The sequence below is a fragment of the Saccostrea cucullata genome, unplaced genomic scaffold, assembly GCF_032062105.1.
Source record: "Saccostrea cucullata isolate Sc308-1 unplaced genomic scaffold, CSIRO_AGI_Scuc_v1 ctg425, whole genome shotgun sequence".
NCBI lineage: Eukaryota > Metazoa > Mollusca > Bivalvia > Ostreida > Ostreidae > Saccostrea > Saccostrea cuccullata.
Genome location: NW_026930270.1, coordinates 133,115 through 150,666, shown reverse-complemented (window position 1 = coordinate 150,666; position 17,552 = coordinate 133,115). Strand labels below are relative to the sequence as shown.

Here is a 17,552-nt window from a genome sequence, read left to right as displayed (position 1 = left end):
TATATAATAATGTTTATAATCAATATAGTATTACTAACAACAACCCAATGATAGGCCATATTTGCTTAAAAGGTGAATGAAATAATAACGAGTTTATGAACGTATACTGCCGACTTAAAACGTAATTAGTGGAATCTCTGTCAACCCACTTATCTTTCACGATCCTGCTTTGCTTAGTAAATCGATCGTATGCAGGCAAGATATTAAGCGTCGAATGGGATGGGAGATCTTAACACCATATGCATTCGATAGCGGGATTTTTTAATCAAAGTATTTGAAATATATTTATGAGACTCTGGGTATCCCTTATTACCGGTTTACTTGGATTAAAATCGAGAAAATATAGGCAAGAATTTAGCAAATGTTCAATACTTTGTCGACATATTAAAATGTCTAGCCAGCGTTTTCGTCTTCTTGCATATATATTTTTGTTAAGAAGTCTTATTCATCTAAATACAGAAAATACAAGTAGGTCTGAAAATTAGAATTACAGGGCGCAATGATAAAATAAATTACACTGCAATTCTTCGATACAGAATAAACTCATGTAATATATATTCTTTATTCGTGCATATGATATTTTTCAAATTTATTCTATGAGACTGCAAGTTGTTTGGGTAATCGTACGCAGACCCTTCAGGCTTGTATCAGGTGTATTTTATGTCCAGAGGAATATTAGCTGCCTTCACGGCTGAATCTATGACCTCACTCTGAGCAACCTTTAACCAATTCTTCCAATCCCCCACTTCACCTGCATTAAATTAAAATCTTTAAATCTTTTTAAAGTCGCTTTGGTTACTAGATGAACTTAAAGGGACAGACACAGTTTTAGCTAAAAATTTCAAATTTAATTTTCCTTTTTTTATGTTTACAAATATTTAAGTAAGTTATTTCTAACGATCATCAAATTTTAAAATTTCAGTTGCCGAGATACAAGACAGATTTAGGACTCCTAATTTTTTTTAATGTAAACATGACATGTTTTCGTTTACAAATTTTAAATGTAAATTTACTAATATATGTTTGATCAAAGCAGATTTTTTAATAAAAAGTTAATTCTAAATACGATTAGACAGTTTCTTGTGATTTGCTGAATCTTCTTTTGTTATAAATACAGTATGTAATCAAAAACAAGACACGAGACTTGTTTACATTATGAAGAATTTTGAGATTTGTATCTCCTTTGTAAATCAACAATTGATGTTAAAATTTTCATTGATCATTAGAATTTCCTGAGCAAGGATTTGTAAATATTATAATGGTTTTTAGAAATAAATTAGTTGAAACTGTGGCTATATCCCTTTAAACAACCCGAGAATTTCAATAAGGGCAAACATATCCATTAAGAACATTTATTTCAAATTTGAACATACATGATGTGAAGAATTTGAGCTTACTATGTGCATAAGTATTGTTACAAACGCGAAGAATTGCATCAGATTTCAGGCTGCCCTTTCTCTAACAAAAAATCTTTTAATGGAACCTTGAACTGGGTATCAATAAAAATAGGAGATTTCATGCATCTATATCAAAAACAAGCGAAGGGCATATCATAATTACTGAGTAACTTTTAAAGTGAAAGATGCGGAGATAACGAACAATATTCAAGCTCAAAATTCCTTTAACAAAATTACAAATACAAAAAAGAGGCCCAGGGGCCACATCGCTCACCTGAGCACATCTGCTAATAAAGAGCACAAATCAGATTAGAATTGAAGAGTTTACGGGGGGGGGGGGGCTTGAATTTTTATACTACTTGAGAATGCCTCCATATCAATACAGCATATAACTTTGATGTTCTTGAGAAAAGGTTTTTAAAGATTTTCTTTTACATTTTGTTTGTATATATTACTTGGCTATAATTTGAATTTGATTCCCCGTTGTTTTCCTCCCTACCCCAAAGGGTGTCTTGATTTGAACAAATTTGAATCTTCAATACATGATGATGCTTACATGTCAATATGACTAAACATAACTTTTCTGTTCTTGGGATTTTTCCCTTTATTTTCCTATTGTAAAACTTTATTCCACCACTGAGACCCTCCCAATCCTTGGGGGTTATGATTTGAACAAATTTAATCCTACACTACCTGAGGATGCTTCTATATGAATATCACTAATCATTGGTTTGCTATTTTTGAGAACATTTTTAAAAAATATCTTTTAATGTAAAACTTGGATTCCCCTTTGTGGCCCCACCCTACCCCTGGGGGTTATAATTTGAACAAACTAAAATCTACACTACCTGAGGATGCTTCCATATAAATATCACTAATCATGGCTTTGCAGTACTTGAGAAGAAGATTATAAAAGATTTCCTTGCATATTCCTATGTAAAACTTTGATTGGTCATTGTGGTCTCATCCTACACCCAGAGGTCTTGATTTAAATAGACTTTAATCTAAACTATCTAAGTATGATTTCACGTGAGTTTCATCTTTCCTGTCTCAATGGTTCTTGAGAAGAAGATTTTTAAAGATTTTCCCTATATGTTCCGATGTAAAACTTTGATCTGCCATTGTGGCCCCACCCTACACCATGGAGTCATGATTTGAACAAATTTAAATCTACACTAGCTGAGGATCCTTCAATATTAGTTTCATCTTTCTTCTGTCAATGGTTCTTGAGAAGAAGATTTTAAAGATTTTTCCTATATGTTCTTTTGTAAAAATTTGATCGGCTATTGTGGCCCCATCCTACCTCCGGGGGTCATGATTTGAACAAACTTGAATCTACACTACCTGTAGATGATTTCACATGAATTTCATCCTTCCTGTTTCAATTGTTCCTGAGAAGAAGATTTTTAAAGATTTTCCCTATATATTCCTATGTAAAACTTGTATCGGCCATTGTGGCCCCACCCTACCCCTGGGGGTCATGATTTGAACAAACTTGAATCTACGCTACCAGATGATGATTTCACATGAGTTTCATTTTTCCTGGCCCAGTGGTTCTTGAGAAAAAGATTTTTTAAAATTGCAATAATTTTTTCACAAATTCATAATTTCCCCTTGGAAAATGGCATGGTACTTCATTTGAACAAACTTGAATCTCCTTCACCTAAGGATACTTTGTGGCAAGTTTGGTTGAAATTGGCCCAGTGGTTCTTGAGAAGAAGATGAAAATGTAAAAAAGTTTACAACGACAATGATAACGACGACGAAGACAACGACGACAGACGACGGACAAATTTTGATCAGAAAAGCTCACTGGAGCCTTCTGCTCAGCTAAAAAGCAGAGCAAACAAGAACCTCTAAAACATATGCGGTTGGATCAGGCATTAATTTCAACATAAGTTAATTTTCCTTTAAGCACAATATATATTAAAATGTTATTTCCCTTCTTGCATTTTGCCCAGAAGTGGTATACATGTATACAAGACTACCCAAAATTTAATATAATTTTCCTTTTTTAATAAACGTTTGTCAAATTTTTTAGTTTTAATAAAAAAAGTTAATTTAAGAGTATCTTATTTTCATCAATCACTTTAAATGGAAATGGGATCATTTGATTAACTAATTATTTTGATGCAAGCACAACAAACTTGTCATCGTCAGTTCATTAAACATTTAAACCACTAGCTGTGCATCAATATTGATGGCACATAGATTAAATCGCATCATTTAAGACAATTTCTGAAAATAAAAATAAAAAGGAATTAAAGATTCAGTATATATATATATATATATATATATATATATATATATATATATATATATATATATATATATATATATATATATCCTAACTGATACGAGTACTTGAGCTTGGTATTTGTTCGTTATCTTTATATTTTTATCTTAAACATAATACTAAATCCATGTAGAAAATACAGAACACTGAATACACGTTTGAACTATTACATTTAAGTAAACACGCATATTCCCATTATCTAGTTATACTGTATCTTAATTTAAAACTAATCAAATAGTGTCTTTATTGATAAAATCGATAATCATTTTTACAATGATCGGATATTACGGAAACCATAGCCAGGGTAAATTTGTCAAAACTATGAAACATAACGCAATCAAATCAACTTCTTTAAGGTTAGAAAAAATCAATACTATTCTATAGACATTATGAGTTCAAATATTTTAGCTGATTAAATTTTAGTAATAAAAATATGAAAGAGAAATACCTTTCCTATACATGATATGTTTATCCTTCACATCGGTCAATCTGCTCATAAATTCGGGGACATGGCTGTTCTTAAATTCAGACATTGTCTTGAACTCGCATTTTGTAGCAATTTCGCCAATAAGTTCTTCACTGGATTGAAGTTCAAGAAATTTGGATATTTTTCTGACATGGCCTTTCAGGTCCTACGTATAAACATTATGTATATAAAAAAAATTGAATTGAGGTATTTAAAGGTGCAAAATTGATTTAAATCAAAGATATTGAATATGTATACCTTCTTCATGTCCTCGTAACATATGTTCAGGAATGGGTAGGACGGGTTTTTGTCGGTAAAATCTGTCCATTCTTTTACAAAGTTTACCCAAGAGCCCCCGGCAGACGGCACTGTCAAAACAATTATATATATATATATATATGTATAGTTGTATATTATTATATAAGCTTGTATATTATTTTAATTAAACAACTATACTTATAATAATGAATCATACATTGCCCTGTCATAAACAAATCGAAGAACACATCAAATTCCACGTCCTTCAGCAATTCTCCCATTTTTGTTTTTTTTAAGAAATTAAACATTGAAACAATGACATCTTTGGGATTCCTGTAGATATTGATGATTTTACATCGTCGTTGTAGGAAATCCTTTGGCATGTGACGTGGTAAAAAGTGTGACACGTATACACCATCGGGCACCTGCTGAAGTTTTTCGACTGGAAACAACTCAAGCAAAGGAGGAACAACAGTTTGAAAGTCAGAGGTATTGTTTCTCAGCATAGCCACTATCTCATAACACCAGTGCGTCCCTGTGTAAATTAGAACAATCACCTTACATAAAAAGAACTTTACACCTGATTTTTAAATGTTAATATTTTAAATTGTGATGTTGCAACTGGGTTTTTTCAGTTGATGGTTTTGGTTTTAACATTTAATTTCTAGTTAACAATTGATAATGAAAGTGTAACTTTTCATAATAATTGTATTGTAATAAGAAAACACATTTGATTTTAGATTTTATCAATTCAAATAATTATAAAATGAATGGTACAAAATATAAAATCTCGTTTATGAAGCATACATAAAGTATGATTAATGAATGTTTATGATACATGTATATAATTTACCAATAAAGTAAAATGTTTGATTAATGGTGAAGTCGAAAAATATTATTTCGAGGTAAAACGATGTAAATTAATGATAATTAATTTGATGAAAAAAGAATATCGGCGGTCAAGTTTAAAATCATCATTTCAATGACCGTGTAGTTCTATGGTCGATACAATGACATTTTTTGAGGAAATACGCGCTGTTCCTGCAAGTACAATTATCATTGAGTCAAATGATAAATGACGTTTTTCATACTAATTGTTTGACTTAGGGCATTTTTTTTAAACACTTTATAAATAATAATTAATTTCATTGCAACAGAGTTTCCGTTATTTTATGTTCATGACAATGACCGTGTAGCACCGTGATCGAAAGCAGGTTTTTTGACTTGCCTAGGAGATGCTCACTACTCCATGGCACCTAATCCCACCTCTGATGTTTTGGAGGTCTCTCTCTCTCTCTCTCTCTCTCTCTCAATATATATATATATATATATATATATATATATATATATATATATATATGTTTAAGGACTTTTGAGCTCGAAAATTGTTCGTTAACTCTATATATTTTAATTTTGGAGGAGGAGAAAACAACTTTTTACTTGACATTATTCTTTTCAGATTTTTATATGCCTGATTCTCTTTCTCTCTCAAAAAAAAATATATATACATATATATATATATATATATATATATATATATATATATATATATATATATATATATATATATATATATATATATATATATATATATATATATATGTCAATCTAATGTTAATAATCACTTACCAGATTTTGGAAATGATATAACACATACATCATTATCTCTAAATGACATGCTGTTCAGTTGCCGAAATTTCTCCTCCAAATTACCGGCAAATTCGATTGGAAATAGTATTCCATCGTATTCCACTGCTCGCAGCACCACTTTTCCACTTGGATCTTTGATTTCTTTCTGATTCATACTGAAAGAAAAAAGGCAAATTCTTTTTTTTTTTTAACTCGTTATGTTTTTATGCCCTCACCAATGCTCAGGGATAAAAAAAAAAACAACTCGTTGGATAAAAATTATTTCCGAAAGTTTACCATATGCATGGAAGATCCTTTTTATATCTGCCATACATCTTTTACATGTAATATACATGATTTAAAAACGGTATGGACAAGAAACTAATTTATACTAATCGTATCTTTATAGTCACAAAATTACAGTAAATTTTCATAATTCAATTCACGTTTAAAAATTTAAGAAAAAAATCAGATAAAGGAAAGACACCTTTAGTAAGGTCGTCATGACAAAATTCTGTCATCTAAAACATGAGTAAAATTGTGTATTGATTAACAAATGAATGTGCATGAACGTGAATTGCACATAATCAATTGTACATAAATACTGGTACTTTGATTTTAGACCTTTTTTATTATTAGGTAACCGGAGTCACTCAGGTGACCTGTTGCGTACTGTGTTTGTCCGTCGTCGTCCGTCGTGCATTTGAACATCTTTACCTTCTTCTCTGAAACCGCTCAACCAATTTCAAACTATTTTAGCAGATGACATTTATGAGTGAACGGGGACAAAAAATTTTAATTTCATGGTCCCTTCCCCCCTATGGCCTAAGGGACGGGACCAAAACTACTAAAATTAACACCATCTTTAAGAATCTTCTCCTGGAAATCAAGCAGTCGAACTGTTCTATGTTTGTAATAAGCATGGAGTCCTCTACCAAAATTGTGAAATTCCTAGCCCAGGGTCAGGGGCTCTGGTTCTAGAGTAGGGATTTTTTAATATATAGTAAAAATGTTTTTTTTTTAAATCTTCTCCTCTGCTTCTTGGTACATGTATTAAGTCGATAAATTATGTACATAGTTACATGTATGGTGAGGAAGGTTGTAAATTGTGAATTCCACGGCCCCTGGATCAGGGGTTCCAGTGTTAGGGCGGTGCTCTAATAATTACATAATAAAAATGCATCATTATTTTTTTTGCTTGTCAACTTTTTCAGGTATGTAAAAAAAATTCTCTGGCTGCCCCCTTTCAAAAACGATGTTACGTAACTGATTTCAATGATCAAAAATATATTCAACAGGATCAGTTTTCAACGAATCAAGGTTAGAGATCGAAATAGCACTGAAAGATGATTCCGCGCAAAAATTAACGTCTTTTTTTCTCAACGTAGAATAAAAAAAACGAAAAAAATTAATCACGTGCCAACTTCCCGTGATGTACTACGTTATATCGGTCAAGGTTAATAAAGGTATATAAATTTCCCCCTTGACAGTTATCTTTCGAAAAATGACAATCTGTATCAAGTGATAATTTTTAGATTTTACTCACGTCATATATATCGATATTTCCTATTATTCTATGTGTTATCTCGGCTCAATAACAACGTAAATAGACTATATGGAAAAAATGTGTCAAAGTGAAATAAAATGGTGAGCTGCTTGGGTTGTAATTCTCACCAATACACAGCTTGATACAGTTATTATCGTTTTACTTTACTATCAGGGTGACAGTTTCCTTGATAGGACGTGCTAAAATTTTGTATGCAGGTTATCATTTTACTTATCAATTGAATATTTGATTGCAATGGAATCAAAAATATTTCGAATATGAAACGAAGACCCAAGCAATACCACGGACAATACTGACCAATCCTTTTGAACGATTGTTCACCAGTGTGCAGTAAACAGCAATTACATGTGGATGGATAAAGCAAGATTTACTTCCTATAATGATGATATTGATAGCTACATACATGTAGTGTGGACTTACTAATTCCATTCTTTAAATTTAAAGTATTCAAAACCCCATTGGGTCAAATCACAACAAATATAATGCATGCTTTTTAAGGACAGAAAACGGGCTTTGACTGATCAAGTGTTGCTGCCACAGGCACTTGTTTAGTATACGGGTACCCCTTACCTATATTTATCACAATATAAGTAGGGGGTACCCCGTATACGAAACAAATGCCGTACGTGTAAAAAAAATCATTCAATGTGATTGGCCAGTCATATCAGGGTTTTGTTGTATTCTGGGTTTTATCTGCAAATTAGTATTGATTTCAAACATCCATTCGATGAGTAAAATGAAAATAAGCACGCAAAATTTTAGCACGCCCCATCAAGCAAACTGTCACACTGCTAGTAAAATGACAATATAAATCACACCTGAAATGTTAGTCAGGTCTCGTTAGTTTTCACAATGTACATTACATTTCGTTACATGACTTATTCCTGTGTCACTGAAGATAATTCAAATTCCTTCATGATAAAAAATCCATAAATCCATAGGTTTAAATAATTATAATATACTTTGAGAATAGAAATGCCGATAACTCAAATATTCATTCAAGACGACTTTTGAAGGGAACTTACTTACCTTGCTGTATTTGTATCCATTAAAGACTGTCCTATATTGTATACTACTGCGACGCTTTTAACGTTGGTCGTTCTATTTAGTCACCTTTGCAAATAGCAAACGACCGTGCTTTGTGGCTTTACTGGATTATTTTAGAAATCATTGTCTAGTTTGTTGGGTATGCCAGGGCATCAACGATAGTTGGAAACGTAGGATAATTTGCATAACTGGCAGAGTTCACGATTCCTTATATTTCCATTTTATTTTGAAATGAAATTGTAAATTCAGATTTGAAATATGTTGTCTAATAGATTTAACTTACACAAGCGCCCCCCTCCCCAGCAAATTTAATAGCCCTATCCCACTAACGTCAGACACGCAAAAGCCACACGAGAGTTAAATGCAACTCAACTACCGTTAAAGGGTATATTCAAAGAGAAAACAAATAGAATTGAAAATATATTTATTTCATAAGTACCCGAGCATGCTTGAAAATGATATGTTATTACTTAAAGTCTTAAACTACACAGCGAATACTTGCATCTTTTATTTTCTTTAAATGAGGAGGGGTGTGTTTTTTAATAAAAATTGTATCATCGTCGCAGGTTATTTTATATAAACAAATATAAAGAATGCATTTCTTTATTGTAAAAATATTACGTCACTCAAGTGAAATAATACGCTGTATTTTGTTGTTTTTTTTTGCTTTTTTTTAAAACAACATACATTTCAAGTCGATTCAAACTTATGTGTCGCATTACAGAGAGGTATTACACGTATAATAATTTATTCTCTCTGATCAGATTTTTTTTATCCATAAAGCGACATCACCGTATGCATGCAAAGACCTTCCTTTAGAACATTAACTGCAATTTTGCAAAATTGTATATCAACGCCCACTTTGACACTGGATCAAAGTTTCTATTGACTTTTATTTCTAAGTTGTTGATATCAAAATATGAAGGAACTCCAAAACAAATGACAAAAGACAAGTACACTTACGCAGTTATAAGTTTTTTTAAAACATAAGGAACGTTAACGATGAAAACGCTAAAGCCATTTTGATTTGTTTGTCGTACAATTTTGCTTGTCCATAAGGCTGTTTAAGATTAATTCTATGTTTAACGTCACCCGCGCGCGTAGGTTTTGGAGAAAATCTTTGAAAAAAACAAACAATACATTTCCGTTCCGGTTTGGTTCTACATTTAGCGTCACGATTTTTGCATCCGTAGTATCAGAAAATGTGCTTTGATACCTCAGTAGATCAGTATGGGATCATAAATGTAAGTAAAACTAAAAGCTCGTTGCAAAGCAACGAGAAGGTCTTCCGTCCTGATTTGACCGGAAGTTCTAGCAAAAAGAAAGCATTTGATTGTCTCCAGTCATTTAATTTCAATTTTGCATCAAAACCTTAAATAATAAGCTATTTTTGGCTACTTCCGACCGGAAGTGATGTCGTTTTAAGTTTTATGCTTCCTGTGATATATGTTACCCAAAAACTTGTGTAGCGCATTTTTGACTACTTGAGCGGACCGGAAGTGACGTCGCTGGACGCATTTTGACGACTTCATTAGAATTTTGACATTTTTAACAACATTGCTTCTTGGATGTATGACAAATTCTCAATGCATTTTTAGATATTCTTCAAAATACTTTTGGCCCCTCTAGATCCCCTAATTTAGGGGTGTGTTTTTTGATATCGTTTATCTTCTGCACAAATTTTGTTCTATATGTTATAAAAAGCAAAATATGTGTAAATTTTTCTTTTAGGCGTCCTAAAATATAGCACCATTTTGAATAGAGAAATCAAAAATCAAAAACCACTATGCACAACTCCAATCCTTCTATTATCTAAAATCAGTTGAAATTTTGCTTTGCTTTAGTTCTCTGAGCCTTTGTCTGGAAACGTTTTTTCGTCCAAAGGGAAATAACTCAAAACCGGAAGTGACTTTTTGAAATTTTAGATGGCATTTCTAATAGAGTTTAGTAAACGTCTATCAACTCTGAAAATTTGACAAAATCCATCGAGAAATGAGTGAAATATGAGGCCTCAAAGTTGGCACATAATAAGAATAATTTAATCTCTCTAGATCTTCCGAAACGATTTTTGTTTTTATGATTGAAGTTAATGACAAAGTCTAGTTTGTTGATTTTTTTTTGTCAGCGACATATGTACCATGTGTGCAGACTGTGACAATGACAGACTCAGTTCGTGATTATTTTGGCTGAACTTTTCATCGTATTTTGGAGAGAATCATTTTAACTGAGTGCAATTGTTAAAAAAGATTATATACAGTGAGATGCATCATTTGAATTTTATCAAATACTTTATTAAATATTTGTAAAAATTTAAAGGAACAGTAATGAGTAAGATTGATTTCTTCATAATTCAAGTACGCCAAGTATAAATACCTACATGTTGGAAAGATAATACTAGTCTTTGCCATTTAAGCAGGGAGAAGCTTACAGAAGATAAGCCTTTCAAGTGAAGGAGAGTAAGGAAAGTGGTTGGGTATTTTAAGAAGTGAGGAACCATGTCCTGTGTGTGGAATTGAAGGTATTTAGAATAAACTACATGTAATACACTTTCAAATCTAAATTCTAATAGATCTAGTACTGTGAGAAAAAAATACAACATAATTCAATTTCAAGATATTTCAATATAAGAATGTATTAAATATTGTCATCATAATCTTTATTGTAGATATTGATCAACTATTCCCACAAGAAGAAGCATTTCCTTACAGGGTACCATGGATGTGAGGCAATATAAATCCAAAGGACAAGCAACTTTCCTGCACATTCAGTCTACATTGTTTGCTCACAACAGGACTCAAACCAGGTAACATTCTAAGGAAAAACTCTGCTAGGGAAATTAAACTTTGTCACATCCAATACTCTTATTACTCAATTCTAGTTAATGTACTGAAATGGTTTATTTGAATAAATTCACAATTGTTTGAAATTTTTGTTTGTTTATTTTTTTCTCCCTCCCTCGTAGGTTTTGAATTTTAGATGTGACGTTAAACGTAGAATTAACTTGGAACAGCCTAATCAGTATACCATTCAAATAAGAAACAGATGTAGCAGACTCAGTGGTGTCTTTTATGTAATGTTAACTGGAATTAATCCATAAAATGTCATCGACATATCTGAATATCGAGTTGAAGGTCATGGAAAGAGTTTTAGTCTTCTCATGTGAATGTTTTTCCTTCAATTAATTATGCTTTATCGGAACATAGAAATAGATCGAATTTTAAAGTTAGGTTTGATAAAATTTAAACCTTCCAATCATTATTAACAGTACTTTTTGTTTGGTTATTTGGCTCTTTAGGATTCTAGTTGAAATCAAAGGATTTAAGGAAGTTCCCTGAAAAAAAGGACTGTTCGCCAGTTTTCCATTATAAATTTGCCGAAATTAACATTAATGATATTTGAAACATTTGAATGTTTTTGGTAAATGTATGTAAGTAATAACTAGCTTATTCTCACCAAATATCAAGCAGAATGCACTATTAATACTATACTTATCTTAGACGTGACACCACGCCTTGCTTCTATTTCCGTATAAAAGGTCTTTCTATTTATGCATCTAAATGTTAACAGTTTGTTCTTTTAATTCAGTTCTACATTAAAGTCTTGGTCCTTTATAATTGGATCGGTAAGCAGTTTTTATGAGGAGGACTTTATAAGTTCATCTTAATGACTATTTTACGTTTTCGTAAAGAGAAAAGGTTTGCTCAAATCAACGAAAGCGTAGGTCCTTTACTAAGTAAAAATACCATAAAGTAATTTAATGGTATTTGAAGCTTGATTTATATGCGGTATCTTTTTAATTTGTTAACAGAAAGAAATCAGGAGATGGGGAATATATACGAAAGTCACGATAAAATTGCACTCAATATCTATTTCAAAAACATTAAATCAAGCTCCTTTTTGGATTGACTATTTTGTCCTACTATCCTTAAAGAGTTTAAAATAAAAAAAAAGACACCATTTTTAAAAGTTACGGTTTAGTGGTATAGTTGTAAGTGCTATGAAATGGCGAAATTTTTTATAACTCCATACACATGTCATAATCCTGTGCTTGAAGAGAGAGTTTACTACATAAAATGCATTGAAAATAAGATTTTAGAAAAATTAAATGATATTCATGTTTACTCCTTCTACGTATAACACGATTTTTAATTCAAGATAAAATCCACATAAACATAATATACGTTTTTGAAAATTGACAAGTAATCAAAACAATTAAAGGGGCATGGACACAGTTTCAGCTGAAATTTCAAAATTCATTTTTCCATTTTTACAAATATTTAACTAGGGTCTTTCTAATGATATCAAAATTTGAACGCCAGTTTTCCAAATACAAGACAGATTTAGAGCTTCAAACTTTTGTTATGTTAACAATGCAATTGTCATGTTTTTGTTTACATAGGTTATTTTACAAATAAATGTTCGTAGATAATTTCAAATAAAAGTTAATTTTAAATACGATTCGACAGTTACTATTGATTTGCTGAACTTCTTTTGTTATATATGATATTTTCTATGTGTAAATTAAAACAAGGGACGAGCCTTGTTTACATTATGAAGAACTTTAAGTTCTGTATCGTGTTTGTTAATCAACAAATGATGTTCAAATTCTTGCTAATCAATAGATGATGCGTTAGGTAGGAACTGTAAACATTAAAATTGGTTTTTAAAAAATCAGTTAAAGGCCCCTTTAAGATATTAAGTAAAAATAATACATACTTGTTCATGTGTTATGGAAGTATATAACAACTTGCTGAAAAATTCAGACAGTAAAACAGGTCGAAAAATATGCAAAATTTCGATCAAAATATTTGGAAAACTTTTGCACAAGAAGGTTAATTCAATCTTTATCACATTTTTCCCAATTAGAATTTTTTTGATCTATGAAGAGAACAAACAGTTATCAAAATCAAAAGACCACTGACACATGTTGTAGAATTGTATCTATTGCCTTTAAGTAATTATAATTTGTTTATTTCTCAAAATTAAATGTAGATTTGAATAGCACGTGTTACCATTTCCTCTGACGCAAAATCACGCATTTACCGTTTCCCCGCAATCACGCATTTTCACGCACTTTAAAAAGTTCATTAAATCTTCAATTTATTGCCAAATTCCAGAATCTCATAAAATAAGAAAAATTATTTTCTAAAAAATATTACGTTGATATTATTTAGTTAATAAAGAAAGTGCTTGCGGGGAAAGTCTATTTCGATGACGTGAGGATTCAGTTTATTTTGCATATCAATTTTGTAAGTTGTAAAGTGTTAAAACAAAATTTCCCTTTTCAATTATTTCCCTTAATTATGCAGCAATATACCTTCATCACCTGCTTACGGAGTTTTTATCTCTGAGTTCGATACGCAAGATCATGCCCTACGTATGTACAATTTCGAAAACGAGGTAAATTATTGACAAACAAGTATATGAAACAAGAATATCGGCAGTCTCGTTTAAAGTCATCATTTCGTAAGTTTTATGGTCGATACAATGACTTTATTAGCAAATAAAATTTATCATTGAGTCAAATGCTGACTGACGTTTATCATACTAATTGTTATTCCATTATTTATACACTGGATTGACGACGGATTTTCCGTTATTTCCCGATCATGACAAAAAACACACTGCAGGTGTGACCGGTCGGCAGAGGATGCATACTCCTACATGGCACCTGATCCCACCTCTAATGTTTCAGAGGTCCGTGTTCCTCTACTCCTATTTTATATGTTTAATGGACTTTTTATCTTTTTTTCTCCTTTATTAAAACATGGTACATAAATAATTCAATGTACAGAAAAGCATAAAACATTAAAACATAGCAATTCATAAATCAAAATAACAAATTATTGCCTACTTCTAGATACAAATTATCCTTAATTACCTGTACTTTCCTTAAAATCACGTTTTGTTAATAAATACTTTTTTTTTCTTATTTCGAAACACTTTATAAACATGTTTTCTTTTTCAAATCTACATTTCATTATATATTCATAAATGATAAAACAAATGAATGACAATAGATTATTCAATCTCGTTGTTTTTAAATTGATTTCATTCTAAACGCCAAGTACCAGTATTTTCCATGTGATTTCAAAACCCAAAAGTAAACTAATTTTTCCCATATATTTTCGTTAAGTTTACACTTGTACAGGAGATGTTCACTGTCTTCAACAATATTCACAAAAAGGTTCTACATCTTTGTTCCATTTATTTACATTTAAATTAGCACTCAATATGCAATTCAGTAATTTATAATTGAATTCAGCAACATTTTTTCATACATGTACTTAACTTTAGCTAGATACATGTATACATTTTTCCAGACATATTTGTAAATAAGAGCAAAAATCTTTTGCCACATATTTTCTGGACTTTTGATCTTGGATACTGATCGTTATTTCCATATATTTCATTGTTTACTTCGTCGATATATCTAAATGTCGAGTTGAATACGACTGAAAGTATTTTTTTCACTTATTTAAAAGATTGTATTTCAATTTTTTTTTTACATATAGATACAGAAATAGGTATGTGTATAATAGGGAACCTGCAATGGGACCCGTGGAAATTCTGACAGACTGCTAAAAGACCACATTTATTAAAAATAATATCTTCAATCAGAAACTGTGGCATCTTTAAATATGAGCGTAAGATAATTGTAAAATCCGAATGTCTTTTAACAAAATAGTTTGTAAATGTTCAAATTACAAGTTAAGTAAATTTATGATTTCCATTTTTATTGAAAAAGCAATCGACAATGATATCAAGAAACCCGTTCTAATAATTTGCTGCGGGGAATTTTGTATACAGTTGAAAACTTGAACGTTATGTATTTATTGATTTTGGTACATATCAAGATTTCAAATTTTTCAAAGAATCCTTGAAATATCTACATATCATTTATACCACTCCACGAATGCATTGGTGTACAGTACTCCTGAACATTTCCTTAACAGTTCTTTCAATGTTTATTTTATTTTTTATTTTGTTTGTAAGGATTCTTGTAAAAATTCGGCATCTATTGAAGGGATAGTTATTCAAATTCGTTTTGGTTGTGTGGAAAAGTAAAAAAAAAATATTCGAAATTAAAATATAATTTCGAATAGTTTTGATCCTTGGATTGGGAGGTAGAGGTATACTCTGGAAAACCACAATTAAGATTTTTATTAAATCTCAGTTCCTCTAAATACAATTATTACAATACAATTAATGAACCAACATAAAGGTCGAAAAGACATAAATGTAATGTCGTTGTCATTAGAAGATATGTTGTCATTACTGATATATTTACGTACATTCTATATATATTTATTATCTTAAAAAATGTACATTTAAACCATTTATTTGTCGTTAATATATCGTTTCATTTTTTATGACCAATCGCACTGCAATGTCCTACATACCCGTTTACAAAAATGTGTAGTCAATCTCTGGCATTATGGTGCTCTGTTTATCACAAATTTAAAATTCGTAGGCGGCAATGCTCTAGTGACATTGTGGCGCAAAACGATCAGAAATTATCTCTGAGCCACAAAATAATGGAAACCTACAAGACTTTCCCGTCACTGATTGATTTTCATTCCCCCGATTTAAAAAAATTCGAGAGACGGCAGGAATTAAACTGTTATATACGAGGTCAAATAAACAGATGACAAATTAATAAAATGCCACAATATCTCAATCAACGATCTATAATTTCTGAGCTTAGGCAGACAAACTTTAGGGAAAAGTTTCTACTGACATAATACTCCATCATGCTGTTTCTGAATCGACGACAGTAGGAAACTAGAGATCAAATTAAACTTTAATTCTAACATCAATCTCTCAACCAAGACCCTGTATAGTCTGGTTCCTTAGGCAACTACAAGAAACCTAAAAATGATTTCAGGAGCACATTTGTAACTTAGTGCATAAACGGTACGATAGTTATTTGAATCTTTTATTTTATGTATACTATTAAACTAGAAAATAAAAATGTCACAGTGATTCGTATAAGACTTTAATGTTGGAAGAACAGAATCTGAAGTTGAAAGTACCTATTTTTAGGTTGGAATTAAATTTCAAAAACCTATACGTAATTGAAATTATACTGACTATCTAATAACAAGAGGCCCAGGGGCCACAGCGCTCACATGAGCACATCGGGCTTGAATTTATCTCCCCCTCCAGGCGTTCATCATTTGAACAAACTAGAATCTACACTACCTGAGGATCATTCCATATAAATATCACTAATCATAGCTTTGAAGTACTTGAAAAGAAGATTTTAAATGGTTTCCCTATATATCTCTATGTAAAACTTGGGTCGGCCATTTTGGCCCCACCCTAGCCCAGGGGGTCATGATTTGATCAAACTTGAATCTACACTACCTGAGGATGATTCCACATGAGTTTCATCTTTCCAGGCCCAGTGGTTCTGGAGAAGAAGATTTTTAAAGATTTTTCTTATATATTCCTATGTAAAACTTGGGTCAACCATTTTGGCTCCACCCTTGCCCCGGGGGTCATGATTTGAACAAACTTGAATCTACACTACCTGAGGATGATTCCACATGAGTTTCATCTTTCCTGGCCCAGTGGTTCTGGAGAAGAAGATTTTTTAAAAATGCCATCAATTTTTAACAAATTCATGATTATCTCCCTTTGGAAAAGGGCATGGCCCTTCATTTGAACAAAGTTGAATCCCCTTTACCCAAGGATACTCTGTGCCAAGTTTGGTTGAAATTGGCCCAGTGGTTCTTGAGAAGAAGATGAAAATGTGAAAAGTTAACGACAACAACGACAACGACGACGACGACGACGACAGACAACGGACAAATTTTGATCAGAAAAGCTCACTTGAGCCTTCGGCTCAGGTGAGCTAAAAACATATTATGCGGCACCCATACGCTT

General features: G+C 31.6%; 1 protein-coding gene across 1 annotated transcript; it reads right to left on the bottom strand.

Moving 5' to 3' along the window:
* Positions 1 to 562: 562 nt before the first annotated feature.
* Positions 563 to 8,682, bottom strand: LOC134283478 (sulfotransferase 1B1-like). Its single transcript, XM_062765929.1, has 6 exons — positions 8,643 to 8,682; positions 6,047 to 6,222; positions 4,635 to 4,952; positions 4,418 to 4,527; positions 4,142 to 4,325; positions 563 to 751 (listed from the first exon to the last, which is right to left on the bottom strand). The coding sequence occupies exons 1-6, from the start codon at positions 8,660 to 8,662 to the stop codon at positions 648 to 650; spliced, it is 912 nt and encodes a 303-aa protein (XP_062621913.1). The 5' UTR covers positions 8,663 to 8,682; the 3' UTR covers positions 563 to 647.
* Between the last annotated feature and the right edge of the window lie 8,870 nt (positions 8,683 to 17,552).